Here is a 26102-nt window from a genome sequence, read left to right as displayed (position 1 = left end):
TCTTGATCATCAAGTCATTATATTAGACTGATTTCTGAAGGATCATGTGACACTGAAGACTGGAGTAATGATCCTGTAATTTACAGGAATAAATTACACTTTACTATATATTCACAGCTGATTGAAACTGTAATATTATTTTCACAATATTACTGTTTGTACTTTATTTTTGATAAATGCAGCCTTGGTACAAACAGTAAAAACCTTTTCAAACTTTTCACAGACTGTATGTTTCTATGACCAACTTTTATCATTTTGACTAAATTGATATCTCCTTCAACATGTGTGTAACCTTTGTTGCTAACTTTCTGACAATCATCTCCCTTTCAATGTCCGTTCATTTGTCTGGCCATAGATCTGGGTCATCAACCAGGATGTAGATTACTATAGTAATTATAGTATTATTATATATATAATACTATAGTAATTATAGTAGTAATATAGTATATTACTTATTTACTGAACAACCTGGACATACATGTGTGCTTCTGTAACAAATTATACAACAGAAATAAACTTATCAATGTATACATACATACATTCCACAAACATAATCATCCATTTAAATAATTAAAGAGTATTCAGTCTATATATATATATATATATATATATATAATGACATTAATAAAGCACTATTGAACCCACAATTGAGTGATAATACTGTACATCTCCACAAGATGGCGCTATCAGCATGTGAATGATAATTGCATGTTAATAATCATCTCTAAATATCATTTATATCCACGATAATGTGATGTATGAGATATACACAAGCATCTCACATCAACATAATGTAGAAACACTCTAGACTACATGGACTCACACAGGTATTATACAAGCTATATGTGCTAATTGGCTACTTTTCATAACATAAGAATAAGCAGACGCTCTGTCAACACTAGGCAGGAAATACAGCAATAATCACTTACTTTACACGCACACACACAGTAATAATAATAATAACCAATAATAACTTCTTGATTATCTACAGTCTTCTGCAATGCCCTCCAAATCTCGTGAAGCCTGACAGTGCACTCTGAGAACCAAATAAGAGACACAGAGACCAGATTGCTGCTCAGTTGTTTCTCAGTTTAATACAGTTGGACAGAGGATACATGTGTCAATACATGCGTTAGCCTGTTTTCTGCTTGCGTCAAAGTTGCGTAAGGAAAACCATAGAGAGGAAGAGAAAGTGTAGACAGCGCACAGAATGCAAACTCAAACAGGGTGACAGAGAGCCAACACATATTTTACACCGGCACAAATATCACATCACGGTAAGTCTTCAGGAATTAATCTTCAGGATTATAATGATATCGAGCTCTAGGGATTCTGCTTTTAGTTTACATTAATTTACAGACTCTTTAAAATCTGAAATATACAGAGGTGGAAAGTAAACATGTCAATGTTCAACACTTCTGCTCTTCTGTAGGCCAGGCATTGATTCACAGACGATAAGCTTTAGTGAGAAGATCGATTATGACAAACAGATGTAGTTTTGATGGCTACAGAAAATCTATACTCTTCAATTAAAGTGTCTGGATTGTGATATTTACAGGAAGAAGCCAGAGTAAATAAAATGATAAATTATTTTATGTTTTTATTTCACCTATGTGAAAATGCTCAATAACAACAATAATAATAATAATAATAATAATAAACTAGATTAAAAAGTTTGTTGAGACAAACTTTAAGTTGGCTTGAGAAAGTTTGGACCAGAAAGTTTGAAGAAGTTTAAAGTAGTTTGAAGTTTAAAAGTCGCACAGTGTTCACACGCATCACACAGTGTTTGTGCCGCGTTGGCATTGAGTGTTTGGAAAGATGATGTTGCTTTGCGCCGATTCTAAAACCCGTCGTGTGCGCAGGTCAGCCTAACTGAGCCAGTTGTTTATTAAGAGGCTGCACTTTTTCTTTAGGTTTTTAATGAGTATTATTATTATTATTATTTTAAATGAAAGTGACAGAGTAAAAAAAACAAACAGGAAAATCATTAGGAAATGCTAAGGCGGGGCTGCGCTGGTGCTAAGCTAATTTCTGACGAGGATACAAATATATATAAATCGAGATCTCCGAGACGACTTCATGACCGAATCTTTTGAGCCGATTCTTTTACTCCACTCGTCTTCCTTTATGTGAAACGCCAGAGGAAGAACTTTATCTGAAAATATCACTTTCCAAGCATCGTTATTTTTCATTTCCGTTGCTCTTGGTGGGTTGTGTTGGTCATTATGGAAATGTGTCTGTGTTCCTTCATTTGCTCATTATCATTAGATCGACAGCAGAACTTTACACTTCAGTCTGCACTTTTATGGGATATCGTGGTCTTACGCTAATTTGACCTGTTTATAAATCTGGCCCCATATTATTACTATATTACTATACTAGCTATTATTAGATGACAGCTCAGCTACTGTTTTTAGTGTTGATAAATGTCAAATTATTTTCCCACAGATGCAAAAGGGAAATTTTGCACTTAAGCTGTTACCCATTTTACTTCCACCACCACCTTACAAAAAGTAGCAAAAACAGTCAGTCAAAGCTTTCATTGACATTCAACCCGTAAGTGTGATTCTTTTCTTTAGGTTTTTAATGATTATTATTATTATTATTAAAATAAAGTTACAGAGTAAAAAACAAACAAACAAAAAAACAACAGGAAAATCATTAGGAAATCCCAAGGCGGGGCTGCGCTGGTGCTAAGCTAATTTCTGACAAGGCTTTAAATAAATCGAGATCTCCGAGACGACTTCATGACCCAATCTCTTGAGCCAATTCTTTTGAGCTCGTCTTCCTTTATGTGGAACGCCAGAGGAAGACTTTATCTGAAAAACATCGCTTTCCAAAACATCGTTATTTTTCATTTCCGCTGCTCCTGGTAGGTTGTGTTGGTCATTATGGAAATGTGTCTGTGTTCCTTCATTTGCACATTATCATAGACACGGAAAACTAGTGTCTCCGATAAAGATTATTCCTATCAGCTGTAAATCTCCTCATCTTAAACACGTTGTGTCTTTTAGGAGACATGTACACATGATTCACAAAAAGAGCGATGAAGAATTGAATTTGGTGTTTAAGTTTAAGTTTGATGACTTTGACACTGTGCATGTAACATCAGAGACGATGAAATGCTTTGGGTGTGGGACTGTAGTTCATGTGATTCGCTCATGCCCAGAGAGAGCGGGTGAGACGCGGGCTGTTAATGCAGCGGACCCGCCGCCCGTTCGGGCCGAAAGTGGAGCCTCTTTACCTGGCGAACTGCAGAGAACTGGTCAAACCGCGACTAGAGTAGCTGAGTCAGTGTTGTTTAATGAGGAAGAGGTTTTGTTGGACGCTGACATTTCCAAATTTAAAAATAAATAAATAAATAAAATAAATCAAACACTGAACAAGTTACAAAAGTGTCAAAGACGAATCCCATGAGCTGTTCTTCTCAGTCAGATGATGGGCTGATGAACACGAAGAGTCTGAAAGTGATGTTAGTGGAGACACACAGATGGATGTGGACTTACTCTTTCACCAAAATTCAGTCCTTTTTACAAAGAACCAAAGGCTTGAGATCAGTTAAAGTTGATGAGTTTTTCCCAGATCTAAAGTTGTTCCTTGATTCAGTTTAACTATTCATGAAAATACAGAACACCCCGGCCAACTGACCTTTACAGACCAAGACATTTTTTGTCTAAATAATAAATAGCTAATGATGGTTAAGTGTCTTTTGTTTTTCTTTTTCTTTGTTTGTGTTAACCTCTCTGTTTTGTTAAAATGCAAATTAACATTTGCTATGTGTGACATAAAGCTGGGTTCTTTAAACATCAATGGTGCCAGAGAGGATGCAAAGAGAGTTTCCCTTATCAGTTTGTTTAAAGTTAAGAAATGAAATGTCATTTGTTAAAGGTGCAGTCCTTCTATGAGGGTTTCAGAGGAGGATAATGCAGAGTTGGATGCACCAATCTCTGCTGATGAACTAAATTCTGCGCTGCAGAGTCTAGAAAGCGGTAAAGCTCCAGGCATTGATGGCCTTCCTGTGGACTTTTATAAAGTTTTCTGACCTGTGATTGGCTAAGATTTGTTGCTTGTTCTCAGAGACAGTTTAAGAAAAGGACACTCACCATTGAGCTGCAGGAGAGCAATCCTTACTCTTCTCCCCAAAAAAGGGGATTTACAAGAGATTGAGAACTGGCGGCCAGTTGCTCTGCTCTGACTACAAACTTTTGTCAAAGGTGTTGGCAATGAGACTGAAAAAAGTTATGGAGCATTTTATTAATGTTGACCAGACTTATTGTATACCCAATAGGTTGATATCATTATCATTTTAATTTGTGATGTTTTGGACCTCTCCAATTCATTGGGTTTTGAAATTTGCCCGATTTCAATTGATCAAGAAAAGGCCTTTGACAGAGTCGAACACCAGTATTTGTGGCAAACGTTAGATGCGTTTGGGTTCAGCTCTGGCCTTATAAACATGATTTGAGTCTTGTATAGTGACATTGAGAGTAATTTAAAGATCAATGGAGGTTTAAGTGCTCCTTTTAAAGTTCATAGGGGGGTCAGACAAGGATGTTCATTATCTGGTATGCTGTACTCCTTGGCCATAGAGCCTCTTCTGCGCAAATTAAGATTTCTCTTTTCGGTGTAAACCCTCCTGGATGTGAAACAGTTTTTAAATTTTCTGCTTATGCCGATAATGTTGTTGTCATTGTCAAAAAACAAGAAGATATTGACACCCTTGTAGAAAATATTAATGTTTTTGGTGTATTGTCCTGCTAAAATTAACTGGGGGAAAAGTGAAGCTGTAACAATCAGTGATGAGTTAAGTAGAAAACTTGTTTTACCTGCCGGGTTAATTTGGAACAAAGGTGGGTTTAAATATCTTGGTGTTTATCTTGGAGAAAATACTTTTGTGTGTATTGGGAAAATGTTTTAGAAAAATTGGGACAATGTTTTAGAAAAAGTTTAAGGATGTCTCAAAAAATGGAAATGGATCTTGCCACAAACCATTGATGTCACGAACTGCTCCGAGACATGAAGGTTAAGATCCAAACGCAGCTTTTATTTAAGGGGCAATCCAAAGAACAGGCAATAGGTCAAACACAGGCAGGCAGTCCGTAAAAACAAACAAACGATTGTGGTAGGGAAGCCCATTACCTTCCCTAATAATATGTGGGTCGTAAGCCAATTGGCTGTCACCATGAGAATATAAAAGGCGATAGACCTGTGCTTGAGGTAAACGTCATTGTCGACGTCACTAACGCTGTATTGTGGCTGCTTCCGGCATCAGGTGTGGACATTGGAAAGAGGTATGAGTGCTTGGTGATTTTTGTGAGATTATCTTTAAAATGTAGTAACTAAATATCGTTGGTTGCATGTTTTCTGCACCAGAGTAAGCTCCGATTGCTTGACTGCCATTCCCTCTCGCATGGTTCAAATCAGCTGTTCTGTGTCTCGTGCGGGTCTCGCGCTGCTGCTGTGGCTGCCGTTGTTGTGTGTGTGATTATGCACGCATGATATTCGTCATCGGTATGTCTAATGGGCGTTCGCTAAGTTTGGGTGAGCGGTTAACATATAATAGTAATATTAAATGGTAACATTCTGCTTTTATTTCAGGTGCTCTCCCCAAAACATTGGGGGTGTTGACGGCTAGTCCGGGCGCGTTTCACGTCCTGCCCACGGATAACATTGCTGCTTTGTTTTGTTGATTTTGGCTTATGTTTTTTGTTTCTTTTGTTTTGTTTAAGTTATTTTTATTTATATTTAATTATAAGTGATTCTCTTTGCTCTTCTGTGCTTTTGTATCTTCTAATAGTCTTTTTGTATTTATTTTATTGATTTCTATTTTGCAAAGAGCCCTACTCTTTGCCTTTGGGTTTATTTTGTAGTTCATTACTTTTGTGTTTTGTGTGGCTTGTTTGATTTCTTTGTTGCTTCCTATTAAGAGTGGTAACACTCTGTTTTGTTTGGTATGTTTTTGTTGGTTGTTTGATTTATCTTATATTTTTGTTTAACACAACTTTATTTTCCCTTTTGTATTTTTCTAGTTTTTGTTGTTTAGTTTATTTTCTTGCCAACTGTTTAAACCAACTGTTTTTCTTGTGCATTTTCTTAGCACTTTTGTTGAATTTGTTAATTCTTATTGTGTTTGGTTTTTGTCATTTAGTTTTGTTAAATCAACATGAGGGCAGCTTAGTGCCATGTCTAATAACCTGTGTGTATTTTAGTGACTTGTGTCACAGGATCTGGGTGCCAAAGGCAGGGAGGCCGGCTCTATTCCCTTCTAGTGGTGGTGGTGTGTGATTCACAGTGTGCTGTGTCCAACCTTGGAAAGTAGTGTGCGTGTGTGTCTGCGTGCACTGGTGAAAGGAATGATTTCTCTGCTATAAGCAGATAAAATCTCTGACAGCCTGACCCTGCTGGTAAGCCCCAGTTAGCTGGTGTTCCTGTGACCTTTGGGGAACCAAACACTTAAGATGGGCTGTGCTTTGGCTGAGGCCTGATATGTTTTAGCGATTGTTTTAAAGCGACTGTGATTTTAATAAAGTAAATTGTTTTGTATTGTTACCCATGTCTGAGCGTTATTTGATGAGCGAACTTGCGTGTCCCTTAGAGACACTACTTTCTCTGGGTGGAATTCCCAGAGTGGCGTAGTTTGGCACCTTATCCTTTAACTACACTCGTGGGTTGCCACACAAACAAACAAACAGGGGTCAGAGGCAAAAGAGTGATCCAAGGAACAGGGCAAGAAATAATAATAATAATAATAATAATAAAAAAGAAAAAAGACATGAAACCAGGGAGAATGCTCAGAAATGCAGTGTGACAAACAAAACTTCGCAGTGAGTGAATGAGTGAACATGGAATAAATAGGCTGATACTAACAAGGTAATGAGACAGGTGAATGCAATCAGTGATGAATCCGGGCAGTGAGTTCTGGGAAATGTAGTTTGTGAGTGACGACAGTCTGGTGTGGAGTGCCCTCTGGTGGCTCTCAAGGGCACTCCAGCTGATGACCGTTACAATTGATGTGTCCGTTACAATTGATGTGTCCGTATTTCTTTATACTTAAGTCCAAGTTCAAAATAAAACTCTATGAACCGCTCCATTGTGAACGTACAGAGCTGTCTGAAACATGGATTAAACAGGAAGTGTTTGTCCAAACCCGCAAAAGTTTTGAAAAATAAGGTGAGACTCAAGATTTTAAGTAATAATATAGAGTTGAGTGGCTCCTCAATTTTGTTGTGCAAAGTGTCAGGGGAAAATAAAGAGGATTCCCCAGTTGACAAATGCCACCTTAGCATGAAATCTGCTGCTGATTACAGCAATGCCACCCTGACTGAAGATGCCAAAGAGAACAATGACATCTGTCAAGCTGACACTGTTGTAACAGTGGATATCAATAATGAGGATCATCTTTCAGGAAGATCTCCAAGGGCTTTGAAATCAGGCCACAGAGCAACAGAGCAACAACAACAAAAAAATACCGGAAAAAGCTTAGAAGGAGAAGTGAGAATATGGTTGTGTAACGTAAGTGTGAGAACAGTGTCAATAGCGAGAGTCTCACACTGAATGTCTGAGAGTTGGCAGCACTGGCACTAGTCTAGACTTGGAATTAAACTTTAATCCCCAAATCACGGAAGCACACACCAATTAGTCTTGATCCGATCACAGCGTCATTTCATAATCCATATAACATTTGAGCACTTAGGTCAACATGTTAAAAATGAAACTACTTCAGATCTTTTTCTTTTTATCCTGCAGCTGTGAATCTGTGAAGGGCGATGGCGTCTGTTAAAGTTGAAGATCTGCTTGAGAAATCACTGAATGAACTAGTAGAAGCTGAACGGAAGAAGTTTAAGTGGCACTTAGAGAAAGATCATGAGTGTATATCAAAGTCTGAAATGGAGAAAGCAGATATCTTAGACACAGTGGATAAGATGGTAGCATGTTTTGGGCCAGAAGAAACTGTGAAGATCACGGTGAAGATCCTGAGGAAAATGAACCAGAACAATCTGGCTGATCAGCTGGAGAACAATCACAAGCAAGGTAACATTTAGTTCACTGTGACTGTAATGTGATTGATCGTTTACCAATGTAATTGTTTGACATAAACTTTGCTCTGCTGATGTGTTTGTGTGACTTATGTTTCCCAGTGAGTGATCCTCTCTCTCTCACACATTCAAGTCATGCTGAAGGCAATATGAAGACGTCTGCTGCGGTTGGAGCTCATTCAGAAGAGATCAGGGGTAAATAATCCCTGTCTGTACATGAAAACAAGAGAAAATATAACAGCAAGCAACAATTACAGGGCCAAGAAGAACAGCAGCAGATCTTATTCAAGTACATTTATTATAACAGACTGTCTAGTCATTTTTTACAAATGGTTAAATGGTTTACACGAGCCTTAAACCCTTAATTAAAACTTCTACAAGCAACTTCTACATATGCAGCTAACTCTAATACAATCTCATGTCTTGTTTGGTGTGATGTCAATGGTTTGATCAAAAATCTTAAATAAATAAGATAATTTTGGTCAGCATGGCCTTAAAGGAATAGTTTACTTAAAAAGGATAATTCTGACATTTACTCACCCTCAAGTGGTTTCAAACCTGTATGAATTTCTTTCTTCTGCTGAACACAAAGGAAGATATTTTAAAGAATGTCGGTAACCAAACAGTTGATGACCCAAACCCATTGACTTCCACAGTAGAAAAAAATACATTCATACAGGTTTGAAACAATTTGAGGGTGAGTAAAGGATGACAGAATTTTCATTTTTAAGTGAACTATTCCTTTAAGTTGATCTGAGTCCAATAGTGAAAATCTGATAAATCCAATTCTAATTGCATTCAAGTATTAATCAAGGCATTTATTTATGTTGTCAACTTCAGCATAATCAGTGTAAGATGTGCATGTAAACACTATTGCAGTGAGAGTGTGATTCATTTGAATATAGTCGAAGCAGGAATTTATGAAAAACACAATATCTTAGTCTTTGCTGACTTTTCTTCTCTTTCTTAAAGGCTCAACTGCAGACGATAGAGAAGTTACTCTTCAGGATTACACAGAGACCAACTGTAGACTGAAGAACAAATTAAAACGGGACTACGAGCGGATATTGGTTGGTAATTCAGAGACGGGTCATAAGGAATACCTGAACAATATTTACACTGATTTATATGTGGTGGGGAATGAGACTGGAGGAAGAGTGAACGACCATGAGGTGATACAGATCGAATCAAATCACAACCGATCGACTGCCAAGGAGAAGCCAATTGTGTGTAATGACATGTTTAAAGTCCAGTGTGACACAGATTGTCGAAACAGAAAAGTTCTGACAACGGGGATCGCAGGAGTGGGAAAAACTGTCTCTGTCAATAAATTCATCTTTGACTGGGCTGAACGAACAGAAAATCAGGATATAGTCTTCATATTTCCACTTCCATTCCGTAGACTGAATTTGATTAAAGGTGAGTGCAGTCTCATGGAACTGCTCAACAAATACTTCTTTAGTAGTCCTGAAGAATTGCCCTCTCTTCCTGAAGGCGATGGTAAAGTTATGTTCATCTTTGATGGGCTGGATGAATGTCGCTTTCCTCTGAGCTTTAAAGAAGACAACATATTTACAAATGTAAATGAAAAAACAACAGTGAGTAAGATAATAATAAACCTTATCAAGGCACATCTGGTTCCCTCTGCTCTCATCTGGATCACATCCAGACCAGCAGCAGCCAGTCTGATACCCCGTGACTACATTGATCAAGTGACAGAGGTGCGAGGATTTAACGATGAGCAGAAAGAGCAATACTTCATCAATAACAGCAGTCCTGAGGTTGCTGGAAACCTCATCAGTCACATCAAGAAATCCAGGAGTCTGTACATCATGTGCCATATTCCTGTCTTCTGCTGGATCTCTCTTATTGTTCTCCAGCCTCTACTGGCTCGAGAGAGCAATGACAAAACTCCCACAACTCTCACAGGGATGTACACACGTTTCTTAATTTCTCAGAAGAAACAGATGGAAAAAAAATACTGTGAGCCCGAACCGAATTCCCATGCAGTGTCTTTTGATCAGATTATTCTGAAGCTTGGGAAACTGGCCTTTCAACAGCTGGAGAAAGGAAACCTGATTTTCTACAAAGAAGATCTTGAGAAATGTGGACTAGATGTCAGTGAAGGATCGTTGTACTCTGGGTTATGCACTCGAATGTTTCAGGAGGAAAAGGTAGCAGCAAGAAACGTTTACAGCTTCGTACATCTCAGCGTACAGGAATTCCTTGCTGCTCTTTATGTGTTTATGATGGGCAAAGATGAGAAAGCTGACCTATTTCTTCAATCCTGGAGAGAAAAACTGGCATGGAAACTGTCCAAAAAGCCACTGTTTCAGCTTTATAATGCTGCAGTCAAGAAAGCTTTACAGAGTGAGAACGGATACCTGGACCTTTTCCTTCGGTTCCTCCTGGGTCTCTCACTGGAGTCTGATCAGAGTGACCTGAAGGGACTACTGCCAGGACTGGAACAGAAAACAGGGGACATGAAAAAAACTGTTGACTATATCAAAAAGAAAATAGAGAAGGAGGAATCAGTAGAGAGGACCATCAATCTCTTCCACTGTCTGAGTGAACTGAAAGATGACTTTGTGGAGGAAATCCAGAAGACTCTAGGCTCAGGAAAACTTTCAGCACAGAATCTGTCCTCTGCTCAATGGTCTGGTCTGGTGTTTGTGCTCCAGATGTCAGAAGAGACTCAAGAGAAGTTTGAACTGCAGAAATACAGAAGATCTGATGAAGCACTGATGAGACTGCTGCCGGTGATCAGAAACACCAGAAGAGCACTGTAAGAGTCTCCTTTACATTCATTTATAAACACTGTTAGTCTTTTGTAATTGCCTTCAATTTAAATAAAGTGACTTGCTGGCCTAGACAGTTCAGAAAAATTAATAAAAGTAATGTGTGTGAAATTATGAAGAGATAATTGTTTTAGCTTTGCTTAATTCACTACAGTTAAAGTTTTTTTCAAGCTCCAGATTATAAATGCTAATAAGCATTACTACTGCTCTTTGTTTTGTTGTCTACACAGGCTACACAGCTGTAATCTCACAGCTCAGTCCTGTGACAGTTTATCATCAGCTCTACAATCCTCAAACTCCTTTCTGAGAGAGCTGGACCTGAGTAACAATGACCTGCAGGATTCTGGAGTGAAGCTTCTTTCTGATGGACTGAAAAGTCCAAACTGTCAGCTGGAGATACTGAGGTGAATGGTTTTAAAATGATTAACTATGCTTTAATCAGAGGCTGATTTAACCAGTAAGCAAGGTAAGCGGCCACTTAGCACCCCAAGAGACAAAATATTTGCAGAAATGCAATATTTTTCCATATTTATACAGACGTATGACCCACATGGACTGCGTACATTTTTAAAAATATTGTTTGGGGTGAGGGGAAAGGAATGGACTGTATGAAGATTGAATTTGCAACAGTTACTAAAACTGTAAAATGCTTCTATTTCATGCATGATTTGCTTCTGACAGCACTGAACAAGCTAGCAGCGCCATCTAGTGGCTGTGTGCAGGACACAGTTAGCATCTCATGCTGGGTACACACCAAAATATGTTTTACAACTTATACAATTTTCTGGGAGCTGCTCCGTAAATTTAATTTATTTTCAGCAGTCAACGGGAACATTTAATATCCTTAGTACTTTAAGATGACGTCTACAACGGTAGAGAACCTTTGAATGATAGCTGGAGCTTGTCATTATCGCTGCTATGCCTAAATCTAAATGTGCTTCTCCTGCTCCTGATAAATCTGACAATGCCGGTAACATGGCTGTGGCTGCTTTGGGGTTAACACCAGCTCTTTTAACCCTCTGAGGTCTGGGGTGTTTTTGGGGTCCTTGAGATGTTCTGACATGCCCTGACATTTGTGCTTTTTTTAGTTGCTTATAAACATATCAATGGCAAAAAAAAATTACACTCTATTTAGCACAAACAGGACTACCATGATATGTGAGCCACATGTCTGTACATGTTTTCATTTTTGAGAGAATAATGTTTATGCATGGTTATTGAAAAAACTAAAAATGAAAGTTTCTGAAATAAGGCCACAAAACACATGCTAAATATATGGCAATAAGACTTTTGACTAATGGATGTCGTCGCCTAGATTTTTTTCTTCAAAATGATGTGAAAATCATCCTGCCTAATCATTCACATAAAACGATACATTGATTTAAGTTTTGTGAAACACTTTTAGTTTGGAAAGGCAATATGCGGATGGGGCGTAAACGATCATGCATATTTAGTAGTTCACACCTGATGAGACAATGCCCTTGCATACTTAATGAGCCATTCATTCAGGTGTGTCACCTATAGCTAACTTAAATATACAAGCTTCATAAAAATGATCATTCTAGAAGAAAATTTCAGATGGCATTTAGAGGCTTTTGCATCTGAACTCTTCATATACACACACACACACACACACACACACACATATATATATATATATATGTGTGTGTATATATTTATACACAAATATCAATTTTATTTATATTTTTTTATATTATTTATTTATTTATTTTTATTTATTTTTCCACAAATTGTGCTTGCAAATTGTATAATATCCAAGGTAAACATGTCTAGTAATTGTGCAGTTAATTCTCATACTGTATTTTCAGTTTTGGAATATTTATCCTCTCCCCAAATTTGTTACTAATAAAACACAATACAAATTATTTAAAGAAAAAAATTATATTTACCTTTTAATAGTTTGTTTACATCTACCTTGTAAATATATTTTTTTATTAAAAAGGTTACAATTACAACAACAATTCAAGTGTAATCTTACAGTATATTCTACAGTAAAAACTGTACCCAAATCTAGTCAACAAGATGTTGTCTTTCATATTTCGCCTGACTGTAACGTTGTTTTTATGAAATATTAGGGCATATAAATGTTAATTTGCAGTTTAATACGTTGCTTATACAAATAGCCTACATTTTATTTCAACATATTTCAGTCGATTTTTACTCATCTCAGTATAGCAATACAGTTTGCTAAAACATCATCATTCATTCACAAACGCGATTTAAATTTAAACTGTCTTTTTGCGAGCTGTGGTAAACAGCGCATCTCTGCCGTTCATTCATTCATAAACAGAAACCCGATTCACGTGAGAAGGAAAAAAACTTACTACTGTATTCCTCAGCTCAGTCTGATCCTTGCTCCTCGAAATACCCGCACTTCTGAGGGACATTTTCCATTATTATTATTCCTCACAGCGCTGCGAGACGGTGTAAACAAGTAATGATCTGAATAAACTTGTGTTTTCTCGAGCTGATATGGGGGCGTTCACAGGTTTGCGTGGATTGCCTCAGTCATTTGCGTTTGAATAGCGCGCGCTCTCCGTGGGCGTGTCACATTACATTTGAATCAGCTGTAATGAGTTCGACTGGAATCGCTCTCTTTTAATACAGATTTCACAAGATGAGAATATTTGTTTTTTATATAAATTAATTCATTTAAAAGAAGAGAATTCAAGCTTCATGCCTGTATGTCTGTATGCCTGATTGACTATTCGCTGAGTTATTGTTCATTTTCGGACGCGTTTCAGAATGGACTACACTGACAGAGAGAAGGCATAACTCGCTTCGTGTTTATTTTTCTTTATTTGGCAAAAAGCACAACACTTTGTTTTTATTGTGAGTATACACAAAAATAATACACATTTAACAGAATCGATTGATGTATGAAACTTGTTTGTAAAATCAAAGTCAAAAGAGTATTTCGGGTCTCAATTCAACTGATAAGGAAAAAAGCGAGCAGATCACGCCGGCGTGATTGCCGACCTCAGAGGGTTAAAAGAGATGCTTACCACAACAATTCGTGAGGAAATCACGTCTCTAAGGTCTGAATTCCTCGCTGAAATACTTATTTGGCTCGATTCAGCTTATGCAGCTTCTCTAGATCCTGAAATTTACAAAAAAAGACTCAAATTTCAATCTGATTTTAATATTATCAACTAATCAGGCTGAAAAGTTATTGCTGAAGACTAAAGATGCATTTTTTTGAGTATGGTGACAAGCCAAGTAAACTTCTTGCGCTTCAGTTAAAGGAAAGTCAGCTAAAAAAATTTAAAAACCTTTGCCCATACCTACAATAATGGACACAATGAGAGAAGAGCTAGAATTACCGTTTTCCACAGAGGAGATAGTGCTAGCAATCCAGAGTATGCAGAATGGCAAGACCCCTGGGCCCGATGGGTTCCCTGTGCAGAAAGATGTTTTCTCAAACACTTAAAACACCTCTCCTAAACATGTTATTAGATTCCATTAATAATGGCTGCCTGCCTCCAACCCTTCCTCAGTCTTGTATTTCTTTGATTTTGAAAAAAGACAAAGACCCACACAAATGTGGTTTGTACAGGCCAGTCAGTCTTTTGAATGTAGATGTAAAGATACTGCTTTTAAAATGCTTGCAAAGCGTCTTGAATTGATTTTTCTGGCAATCATACACAATGACCAAACTGGTTTTATTCAAAACAGACTACGGTCTCATAATATAAGAAGGGCATTGAATATCATTTATTCCTCTAATTCTCACCCATCAAAGGCTCTTCTGGACGCAGAGAACGGCTTTGATCGGGTGGAATGGGATTACCTTTTCTGTCTGCTACAGAAATTCGGTTTTGGCAACACGTTCTTTGATTTTACGCGTGAATTCGGTGAACATGAACGTTTTACCTAGATTTTACCTTGATCAGATTCTTAAAGTAGCCTTAGATAAAAGGGGTGCATTGTCTACAATATACAGGCTGATTTCCTCCATCTCCACTTCCTCTCTCTCTTTTATTAGATAACAGTGGGAGTCGGATCTATGCCTCACATATTATGATGAGACTTGGAACCATATCCTGTCCCATGTTCATACCTCTTCTATTTTTGTTCGTCACAGTCTTATCCAATTAAAATGTATTCATTAAATTAACTGGACAAAAGTGAGGTTGGCAAAAATTAAGCCTGGTGTTGATCCTCTCTGTGATCGTTGCCATCAGGCCCCTGCTGATTTATTACATATGTTTTGGTTATGCCCATTCTTAACTTGGACAATAACAATATTTTTCACTATTCTCCTGTATCTGTATCCTTGTATTATTGTAAAAGTTCAATAAACAGATTTAAAAAAATAAAATATTATTAGAAAGATATTTAAAAAGATATAAAAAAAGATATTTAAGAGAAATTAAGAATTTTTTAGCAACTATAATGTAAGTTTGTCTTTAGTGACAAAGAGACAGATTGAGCCCCTTTGGTTGCACTTTTTGGACTTTCTCCAAATGTCACTGGCTTGTCTGGAAATGCTGCAAAGGCTTTTGCCTTCTCAACATTATTAGCTAGACAGCGCATTCTTCTGCTCTGGAAACAAAATCTCCCTCCATCTTTTGATGACTGGCTGAGAGATGTTATGAGCTTCATATATTTTTCATAAAAAGATTTAAAGATATTAAAGGGAAATTAAGATTTTTTTTAGAATTCATTGTAAATTAATGCATTTTAAATACTTGCAAATAATGATTTATTTTGAAATATGCACACATTCACTGTTATTTGTATGACTGTTAATGTTTCTTGTCTAAATGTAAACCATATATTTTCAATTCAAAACAATGTAATTTTGAAAAAAATAATAATTTATTCTTAGATTCTTTTGGGAAACACAGCCAAGATCAGTGTGTGATAGTAACGTCTGATTGCCAAACTAATGTCATGTGCACTGTTGCTGTATGTCTTTGTAGATTGTCTGGCTGTATGGTGACAGAGGAAGGCTGTGGTTATGTGTATTCAGCTCTGAGTTCAAACCCCTCACACCTGAGAGAGCTGGATCTGAGCTACAATCACCCAGGGGATTCAGGAGTCAAGCTGCTCACTGATAAACTGGAGGATCCAAACTACAGACTGGAAAAACTCAAGTATGTAGAGCATAAAGAGTTGATTAACCTGTTAACCTGTTAACCTGCAACCCCACTTTTAGAAAAATTCCCAGAAATGACATACCCAAACTGAAACAGATACAGTTCATGAACCCTTTGCACTAAAAGCACAAGTATGATCTCATTTGAAAGCTGACACCTGGTAGTTTATTGTAAATGTAGAATTAATTATTGTCATAATGAAATTTTTTTTATAAATAGCTTCAAAGTTTTGTAAAGTTATTAGAAATGTATTTTTATGAAACATCCTCATGAAAATAAAATTGAAGTTTGCACTGTAGCAATCTAGAAATGCACTATAGCTAAAGCCACGTCTAAACATTTTATATTTAAAATCTGAAGATGGTACGTCTAAAACTCTGTATTTAGTTAAATGTTTTTCAAAATCATGTCATATGACTTTATTTTGATTAGACTCTAAAATGCTACTGATGTTTAGTCATCTTCTAAGCATCCATTCAGTCTTTTGTCTCTATTGTTTTGTGGTGCAAACGAGCCCCATTCAGTGTCAGTCTCCCCCATGCACACATTCACACCTCTCCAGCCTGGTTATGGCTCTAAATATGCATTTCTTTTGTCTGCATTATAGTTACTAACGACTGGCTATTCACAGGCTATTCATAGGGTTTCAATCCCTAATTTCTTTTATCAAAGTTCTTAATTTTTTTCTCAAATGCCCTTCTTGAATAAAGAAACATTTCAGTAACATTTCAGTTCACTATTTAGAAAAAATCATAAAAGAATAACAGTTAGGTGGCAGGTGCACCCAGGGCTAGCTAGCATGTTAGCTTAGCACACCATCAATACACGACAATATATGAGATTAAAACCATGTTTGTGCTCCAAACTTACTTTATAACGCAAGTCGAGTGTTTTAAATAATCTTCTGTGATCTAATTTGGCTTCAGATTAAAAAAAACAGACAGAAAATATATTATTTTATAGTATTCTGCATGATGATAAAGTCTATATAGATTAGCATTACATTATAAATATAATCTATTATTATGAAAATACCTGGCATGTCTCGAAGAACACAGGCAGATCAAATATCATTGCAATCATGTTTATTGTCTTCAAAACATCTATATCTGCATGTTACAGTGATCTCTGTTAGCTGTGTGTGTGTTCGAGGCTTCCTGGAATGTCACATGATCATGGCTCTTCTTCATGTTCCATATATGGACTATTACTGTGCATATAGCGCCCTCAGGCTATTGGTATGAATTGAAAACACAGTAAATCTGTCATGATGTGGTTTTGTGTCCTGTCATGTTTAGTGGTTCCCTGTCTGTCTATTAGTCATCCCAGGTGTTTCCCATTAACCACGCCCCCTTGTTATCCTGTCTAGCTCGTTTACCCCTGTATTTAAGCCCTGTGTTTCAGCCCTGTCTTTGTAAGTTCTTGTTAGACTGTTTTTGTGTCTACAGTTACGCTGTTGTTCGGTGGTTCTGTTCCTGTGTTCTTGTCCTAGTTTGTTCAAGTTTAGAATCTAATTAATAAAGTGTGCTGCAACTGGATCTTGCTTCATCTGTGCCTCAACCAACACACACCTGAACGTAACAGAAGAACTCACCAAACCTAGATCCAGCAGCCATGCCTACCTGGAGTCCTGATGTCCAGATCATCCGTCTTCGCCAAGAGAATCGCGCCATCGAGGATTATGTCGCAGAATTCCTCGAGCTGGCACATCTTGCACAAATGAGCATCCAGTGCTTCATGATCTTCTTCCGCGGGGGATTATCGGAACCACTCCGGTCTCTGATGCCCGAACCTGATCCGCACGGGTCTTTAGAGAGGTTCCGTCCAGCTGGCCCTGTTGTGGAGCGGTTCCTTGTTTACTGTGGGCGAGGAGGGGAAGAAGCTCCCTGAACCCGCAGTGTCCCCTCAGACAGCGCTCCACGTCTTGCCAGCAATCAAGCCAGCCACCAGATCGGTCTATGGCCGCACAGGACCGATCTCCAGCGTGGCCGATCCTCCGTTAATGTCTGCACGTACTGCCAGGAAGACCGTTCCTGTCACATCTGCCGATCCAGAGATGCTTCACGTCAGTCCTGCCGATCCAGAGACGCTTCACGTCAGTCCTGCCGAGCCAGAGCTTCACGTCAGTCCTGCCGAGCCAGAGCTTCACGTCAGTCCTGCCGAGCCAGAGCTTCACGTCAGTCCTGCCGAGCCAGAGACTGTTCACGTCACGTCCGCAGATCCAGAGACTGTTCACGTCACGTCCGCCGATCCAGAGCCTGAGCTTCACGTCACGTCTCCTGATCCAGTGCTCCACGCCAGTCCAGCAGAGCCAGAGCCAGTCGCCTGCCCGCCAGAGCCAGAGCCAGTCGCCTGCCCGCCAGAGCCAGAGCCAGTCGCCTGCCCGCCAGAGCCAGAGCCAGAGCCAGTCGCCTGCCCGCCAGAGCCAGAGCCAGAGCCAGTCGCCTGCCCGCCAGAGCCAGAGCCAGTCGCCTGCCCGCCAGAACCAGAGCCAATTGTCTGCACAGTCGAATCAACTCCCTCTTCACCGCTGGTCCCGTCCAGCACAGAGCCTTCACCGCTGGTTCCGTCCAGCTCAAAGCCCTCTTCGCCGCTGTTTCCGTCCAGTTCAAAGCCCTCTTCGCCGCTGGTTCCGTCCAGCTCGGAGCCCTCTTCGCCGCTGGTCCCGTCCAGCTCAGAGACCTCTTCGCCGCTGGTCCCGCCCAGCTCAAGGCCCTCTTCGCCGCTGGTCCTGCCCAGCTCAAGGCCCTCTTCGCCGCCAGTCCTGCCCAGCTCAAGGCCCTCTTCGCCGCTGGTCCCGTCCGGCCTAGAGCCCTCATCGCCGATACAGTTCCCAGCACAGCCATGGCCGCCCGATGGATGGTCGTCTCCGCACTGGCCGCCCGATAGATGGTCGTATCCTCCCTGGCCCCCTGAAGGGTCGTCTCCTCCCTGGCCGCCTGAAGGGTCGTCTCCTCCCTGGCCGCCTGAAGGGTCGTCTCCTCCCTGACCGCCTGAAGGGTCGTCTCCTCCCTGGCCGCCTGAAGGGTCGTCTCCTCCCTGGCCGCCTGAAGGGTCGTCTCCTCCCTGGTCGCCTGAAGGGTCGTCTCCGCCCTGGTCGCCTGAAGGGTCGTCTCCGCCCTGGCCGCCTGCACTGCCTGTTCCGCCCTGGCCGCCTGCACAGCCTTCTCCGCCGTGGCCGCCCAAGGGGTCTTCGCCTTGGCCGCCTGCACATCCTGCTCCGCTCCGCCCTGGTCGCCCTCGCTCCACGGCCCAGGCCCGCCTTGCCTGTGTCCCGGTTCTGGTTCCCAGTACGGGCCTGACCCTCCGTTCCCTCCCCCAAGACCGCCTCCGCTTCACCGCCCTCCTGAACTTTTTGTTGTTGTTTTTATGGGCGTCAGGAGCCGCCCATGGGGGGGGGGGGGGCTATGTCACGATGTGGTTTTGTGTCCTGTCATGTTTAGTGGTTCCCTGTCTGTCTATTAGTCATCCCAGGTGTTTCCCATTAACCACGCCCCCTTGTTATCCTGTCTAGCTCGTTTACCCCTGTATTTAAGCCCTGTGTTTCAGCCCTGTCTTTGTGAGTTCTTGTTAGACTGTTTTTGTGTCTACAGTTACACTGTTGTTCGGTTGTTCTGTTCCTGTGTTCTTGTCCTAGTTTGTTCAAGTTTAGAATCTAATTAATAAAGTGTGCTGCAACTGGATCTTGCTTCATCTGTGCCTCAACCAACACACACCTGAACGTAACAAAATCAGAGTACCAAACGCTCATAAAGATTACATCGATGCATTTGGGTATAAATTCAATAAATATTATTCCTGTCTATAGAAATATGATGTAAATCTATGAGAATCTATCAATATTTCTCCAAATCTGCACATTTTTGAGCTAAAGCCCTGAGGGACGTTGTTTTGTGAATCTCTTTCATGACGACAGCACAGAGTTTTTTATGAATGGAAGAGGCTTCGCGCATAATTCATATTAAAGGTATTGACTCATTTTTTAATTTCATAACTCTTGACATAAATTAAGAAATAACTGTCGCTATAAGTTTCTTAGAATACAGTAGTGGTCAAATACTGAAACTTGAGTCTTATATCTTTTTAATGATGTATAGTTTGTCAAGGTATAACATTAAGGGCCCTATTTTAATGATCTGAAACGCAAGTATCAAGCGCGAAACGCAAGTAACTTTGTGGGCGGGTCTTGGGCGCTGTTGCTATTATACCGGCGGGATAAATGACTCTTGCGCCCGACGCAAATCTAAAATGGGTTAGTCTGAAGTAGCTTCATTATTCATAGTTGTGGTTTGGGCGTAACGTGAAATAAACCAATCAGAGTGACATCTCACATTCCCTTTAAGAGCAGGCACGCTTGTTTCAAAGCGGATTGCTATTATAACAGCGGATTGCTATTATAACGGCGCATTTGCCAGGCGCGCGCCAGGAGCGTTCACAGCCGAGGAGACTGTAAAACACAGAGAAGTGACGTTGGGGATGGAGAAACACACCCAAATTAACTTCGGTTAAACAGGCGTATGATAATTTGGGTAAATGTGTAAGCTAGATGTATGCTTTTATAATTATCTATCTATCTATCTATCTATCTATCTATCTATCTATCTATCGTAATAATGTATGATTTGCAAAAATTAAAACTGCTGCTTCTGTGTAGATGAGAGAATCGAAGTGTATGCGCGTTGTGCACTCGCTACATTATGGCCAAGCATGCGCCCTTAAAATAGCATATAATAACATGCGCAACGCGCCACTGACTTTAAACTAGTTTTTTTCGGTCAGTGGCGGAATTGTTTTCTAAACCTGCAAAATAGCATGAGGGAACGTTTGCGCCGGAACACGCCTCCTCTTTGCGCTGAACTGCCCCCGGGAGCGCAAGTGTATTTCTTAGTTAACCGACGTGCGTCTGTGGAAGGAAAAGTCCGCTGTGCGCGGGTGCAAAATAGGAATGATACATGCGTCGGTGTACAAAGTCAATTGCGCTGGGTGCAAGATAGGGCCCTATATCTGATAGTAACTTTGAACTAAATAAAAAAAAAAACGTTTCAGTGGGCGCACTGGCAACAGTTAACAGGTTAAACATCTCCAAAAAACAGCATTTAAATCTTCACTTATTACTCACATTACTACATTTGCAAAAGTAAATTACTTTTGTATATGTCCATATATGGGAGTTTTATGACAGGATATGTCCATATATATATATATATATATATACAGTGCAATGCATAAGTGAATACACCCATGCTAAAGTTGACTAAAAAGAGGAATAAAAAATCATATTTTGGAAATTGAACTTAATGCCTTAATTTAAAAAATTAGGAAAAATCCAACCTTTAAGGACACCAATTTTCTTTGTGAATGAATAATGTATTGTAAATAAATAAATGTTCTTCCTTAAAATACATGGTGCATAAGTGAGTACACCCCTATGTTAAATTCCCATAGAGGCAGGCAGATTTTTATTTTTAAGTATGGGCGCGGTTTACGAATGCCCAGAGCTGTTTATTGGGCGCTACAAATGTCTATCAAATGCGCCTGTACGTAGCTCATAGCCAATTGTTTCAATTATACCAGATGACGTATGTAGAGTGACAGAAATTCGACGAGGAAGAAGACGATGGGTCAGAGATTTATGTGTACACGATGGCGTTCAGCGACTATTTCCGTTTGTGATCAAGTTCCTCTAAAGTAGCTTTTCTCATGGCAATGGCACATGATTCATTGAAAAGCCTCAGACTTGGAAAAAACATTAAAATTTTTGGTCTCCATTGATTTTTTGTAGAATCAAGAACATTATTCAACTGTTCAACCGTATAGTAGGATACATTTGTTTTAGAAGTGGAACTTCCTTGAGAGGTTGCATCAATGCTGTCTCCACAACTATCTGAGTATTCACTGTCAGAATCATAAAGAGAGCATCCATCATGTTCCAAACCATCTCTAGAATCATTTTTTATACCCAGAGGAATCATCTTCATTAAACCGACGATTTTGCCGTAACGCGCAAGAATGCGTTCAAGCATATCGTTGGGAATAAACGGCGGGACATTTGAAAGAATAACTTTTTTTGAAAGGTTGGACAGCGGTAGTACAGGAATGAGAGTATCTCTCACTGATACACCACACTCAACTAAATGATCCACCACAGTTAACTCCTTCAGAAAGATAACAATAGCCGGTAACACTTTAGAATACTGTTCCTTCATTAATGAATAATTACACAGGAACAAACGAGTAATGTATTATTAACATTCTAGTAACTACTATTAACTAACAAGAAACTAATTTATAGCCTCAAATAAACGTGAACAAACATAAGAAGGAATGTTGTTTTAACCATGGAAAGGCATCAGTACACTCTGTTTTTCAAGTTCAAATCCTCCTATGTTAATCTACTAACTCTCCTGACTGCTTTGTCGGACAAAATGGCAGATGGCGAAGTATGATTGAAGTCAGATCACCTGTCAATCAAGCTCCCTGCGAAGGGTCAATTGCGCCCAGAGGAATTTGAGCGACGTCCACGCCGACGTCCGTTGGTGAAGCGCACCAACTTTTAAATGCATTATTATATTCAAATTGCAAACACATGAGGACAGTCTCCATGAAAGACCCACTGGCAGATGAACGTGCTACTACATTTCTCTCCGAAACGGTAGGAAATTAAATTAGATTTAATAGAGGATTTTAACTGACAAGATGATTGACGGCAGTTTACGTGACAGGATGCACGCGACAGATCCGTCCGATAAAGATGACGAAGTAGTGTGTCCCAAAGCTTGCCCACTTTTTTGCTACACATTCAAAAGTAAATACATTTTCTTCACAAAAAGAGTACATACTTTTATGGCGTAGTGTAACATAGGCGAATTGGGACGCAGCATATGGCTTTACACATGACGATCGCTCTGATTGGTTTTAGGAGTTTTAGGTCTATCCAATTGCGCCCAGAGGCATTTGAGCGACGTCCGTTGGTGACGCCCCTTTGGAAATGATTTGTCTATGGAGCTTTGCCAGACCATAACTCAGTTACTACTGAGAATGGTCTGGTTTTAACCAGGCTAAGGTTTTGCTCTATGTGTGTCAGTATAAATAATTGTGCTGTGCATGTCATTTTAGTGTGTTAGCAATTGGAAAAAACTGTAAAAATCTTAAATTGAAGAAAGCATGTGGACAAGATCACATTATAGTTTTTCTCGATTGCTTAAACACATTTCTTGAAACTATGCCTCGTATTCTCAAAACTATAAACACAAATCCATAACGTCTCACCCAATTCCCCAAACATCCTATTTTCAGGTCAAAATGAAGCTCTACACTCAAAACCATTCACTCTTGCTGAAAAACCAAACTTTGCCCTCAGACAGGACACACAAGCCCTCAAAATCACACACATTACAACATAGTCTAACACACTGGTGCAATAAATTCAAAACAACATTTCCAAAACTGGTAAGTTATGTTGCTTGTGGTTCCCCCATCACAAACCTTTTCACATGATGAACACAAAAGACACAAACAATGGATACATTGGCACATTTTTATTCATTCATGCACTACACAGTACAACACACACACACACACACAAATAAAAAAAAAATTTCTCTCTCCTCTAATTTTTTTATATTTACTTACAGTAAGAGATGTGTGACCATCATATGACAGTAAAAGAGCACACAAACCTTATTCTAATATGGAATTGTATTGGAATGGTAAAGAGTGTTGGTCGTGACAGGAGGGCCTCCACTCAAGGAGACAATATGATGAACACGTCTAAGAATGTTCCACGTATAGTCGTCGTCGTCGTCCTCCTCCTCCTCCTCCTCCTCCTCCTTCTCCTCCTCCTCCTCGATCTCTTCCTTCGTGTCTTTCTGGATCCATTGTTCCAAAACGCAATAAACTGATTTGGGCCCTTTTATCTATTGAAGGATCTGACTGATGTGTGTTCAATTGTGACTCTTAGTGTTTCCACCTGGGTAATTGTGTGCTAACTGAGCTGAAGCTGTGCTGACTCGAGTGAACAATATTGAATGCTAGTGCTTTCTAAATGACACCATGGTGTAGGCAATGAGAAATGAAGGGATTTGTGTGTAGAGTTTTGCAGTGACAGTTCAACAAATCTGACTCATGTGTCAAAACAGGGAATAGTGTTTATAGTTTAGGGCAGGGGTCGGCAACCCAAAATGTTGAAAGAGCCATATTGGACCAAAAAAATAAAAATCTGTCTGGAGCCGCAAAAAATTTAAATCCTTATATAAGCCTTATAATGAAGTCAACACATGCTGTAAGTGTCTATATTAGCTTTATTAGCCCCCTAGTATCAAAATGATAAGTAGGCTACAAATACATAATGAGCATTCATGATTAAATGTTTATTTTCCCTGCAGCGCATCCTGGAGAGAATGACGCACCACGTGACTACTCTGCTGTACGATCGTGCTTTAAAGGGATAGTTCACTTTGAAATTAAATTTTGGTATGTTTTAGCTTACCTCAAGGGCATCCAAGATGTAGGTGTCTTTTTTTCCGCAGTAGTTTCAATTTTTATATTTTTAGGTCAAACCGTTCTTGTCTCTCAGTCATTTGATGCAGGCCTATGGATACTGTCTCAAAGAGCATGCACAAAGTCCAAATTAAAACAATTCCCCATCGTCCAAATTAAACAATTCCCCATCGTAAGTACACATTGATGGCCTAAGACACGAAACGAGCGGTTTGTGTGAGAAAACGAACAGTATTTATATCGTTTTTAGCTCTTATACACAGCCACGTCCAAGTGATCTGAGGGCGCTCGCACATCCTGGTGTGTGACGTGTGCGCAGACTGGTGCATAGATATATACACTAGATGTCGCCTTAAAGACATTCGTTCCAATGAACTGCCGTAGACAAGGCGACATCTAGTGTATATATCTATGCACCAGTCTGCGTACACGTCACACACCAGGATGCTCTCAATTTTAATTTCTATCTATCTATCTATCTATCTATCTATCTATCTATCTATCTATCTATCTATCTATCTTTTTTCTATCTATCTATCAATCTATCTTTTTTCTATATTTTTTTATATCTTTTTCTTCTCTATCATCTATCTATCTATCTTTTTTCTATATTTTTTATATCTTTTTTTATATCTTTTTCTTCTCTCTCTATCTATCTATCTATCTATCTTTTTTCTCTCTCTCTCTTTCTTTTACTTTCTTTCTCTCTCTCTGTCTGTCTCTCTTTCTTTCTTTCTTTCTTTCTTTCTATCTATCTTTCTTTCTATCTGTCTATCTTTTTTCTTTTTGTCTATCTTTTTCTTCTTTGTCTATCTATCTATCTATCTATCTATCTATCTATCTATCTATCTATCTCTTTCTTTCTTTCTTTTTCTTTCTTTCTTTCTCTGCGTGTCTCTCTCTCTTTCTTTCTTTCTTTCTTTCTTTCTTTCTTTCTATCTATCTATCTATCTATCTATCTTTTTTCTTTTTGTCTCTTTTTCTTCTTTGTCTATCTATCTATCTAATTTAAATTTTTATCTATCTATCTATCTATCTATCTATCTATCTATCTATCTCTTTGTTTCTATCTAATTTCTATCTATCTATCTATCTATCTATCTATCTGTGAGAGACGATATAATAAGATGCCATATTTCGAGAGTTTTTGTACTTTGCTCTGTTATCCTTTTAACCTCTTAAGTGTCACCGGCCCACCGGTGGGCCCAAAATCATTACATATTTAAAACAGTAATATCCTATAATAAACATAAACTAATCTTGACAAACTATATATCATTTGAAAGCTTACAAACTCTAGTTTTCATATTTGGTGAATGATTTCCAAAATAAATTAGAGAGGAGCTGTAATTTATCAATTTGCAACAAGAATATTTTCATATTTATAAGGCGTGTTCAGACCTTTATTTTGAAATAGCAATGAACATGAAAAATCATGAAAGAATGGATGAAACCTCAGTTTGTTTTCATGCCAAGAGTTCAAAAGATATCATCCATTCAATTATTTTAGAAAAAAATATATTAATATGTTTTTAATAACACATATGGAAATGAAGGCGCCCTTATATGGGCAGTAATGGAGTCTGGTTGTCACCTAGTGAAAATGTTTGGTACTGCGCCCAAACAAAATCTCACTGAAAGCT

General features: G+C 39.1%; 1 protein-coding gene across 1 annotated transcript in view; it reads left to right on the top strand.

Moving 5' to 3' along the window:
* The first annotated feature begins 1200 nt into the window (after nucleotides 1-1200).
* The window catches only part of LOC307157235 (NLR family CARD domain-containing protein 3-like), a 30017-nt gene continuing 5115 nt past the window's right edge, over nucleotides 1201-26102 (top strand). Inside the window, exons 1-6 of the mRNA XM_079869082.1 lie at nucleotides 1201-1277; nucleotides 7750-8034; nucleotides 8142-8234; nucleotides 9012-10824; nucleotides 11068-11241; nucleotides 15784-15957. Coding sequence (XP_079725208.1) covers nucleotides 7770-8034; nucleotides 8142-8234; nucleotides 9012-10824; nucleotides 11068-11241; nucleotides 15784-15957 — 2519 coding nt within the window. The 5' untranslated portion in view covers nucleotides 1201-1277; nucleotides 7750-7769. The remainder of the gene's footprint in view (nucleotides 1278-7749; nucleotides 8035-8141; nucleotides 8235-9011; nucleotides 10825-11067; nucleotides 11242-15783; nucleotides 15958-26102) is intronic.

This window comes from Squalius cephalus, assembly GCF_949319135.1.
Source record: "Squalius cephalus genome assembly, chromosome: 4".
NCBI classification, from domain to species: Eukaryota; Metazoa; Chordata; class Actinopteri; order Cypriniformes; family Leuciscidae; genus Squalius; species Squalius cephalus.
Note: the sequence above shows the minus strand (reverse complement) of the source record. Positions and strands in the feature narration are given on the sequence as shown.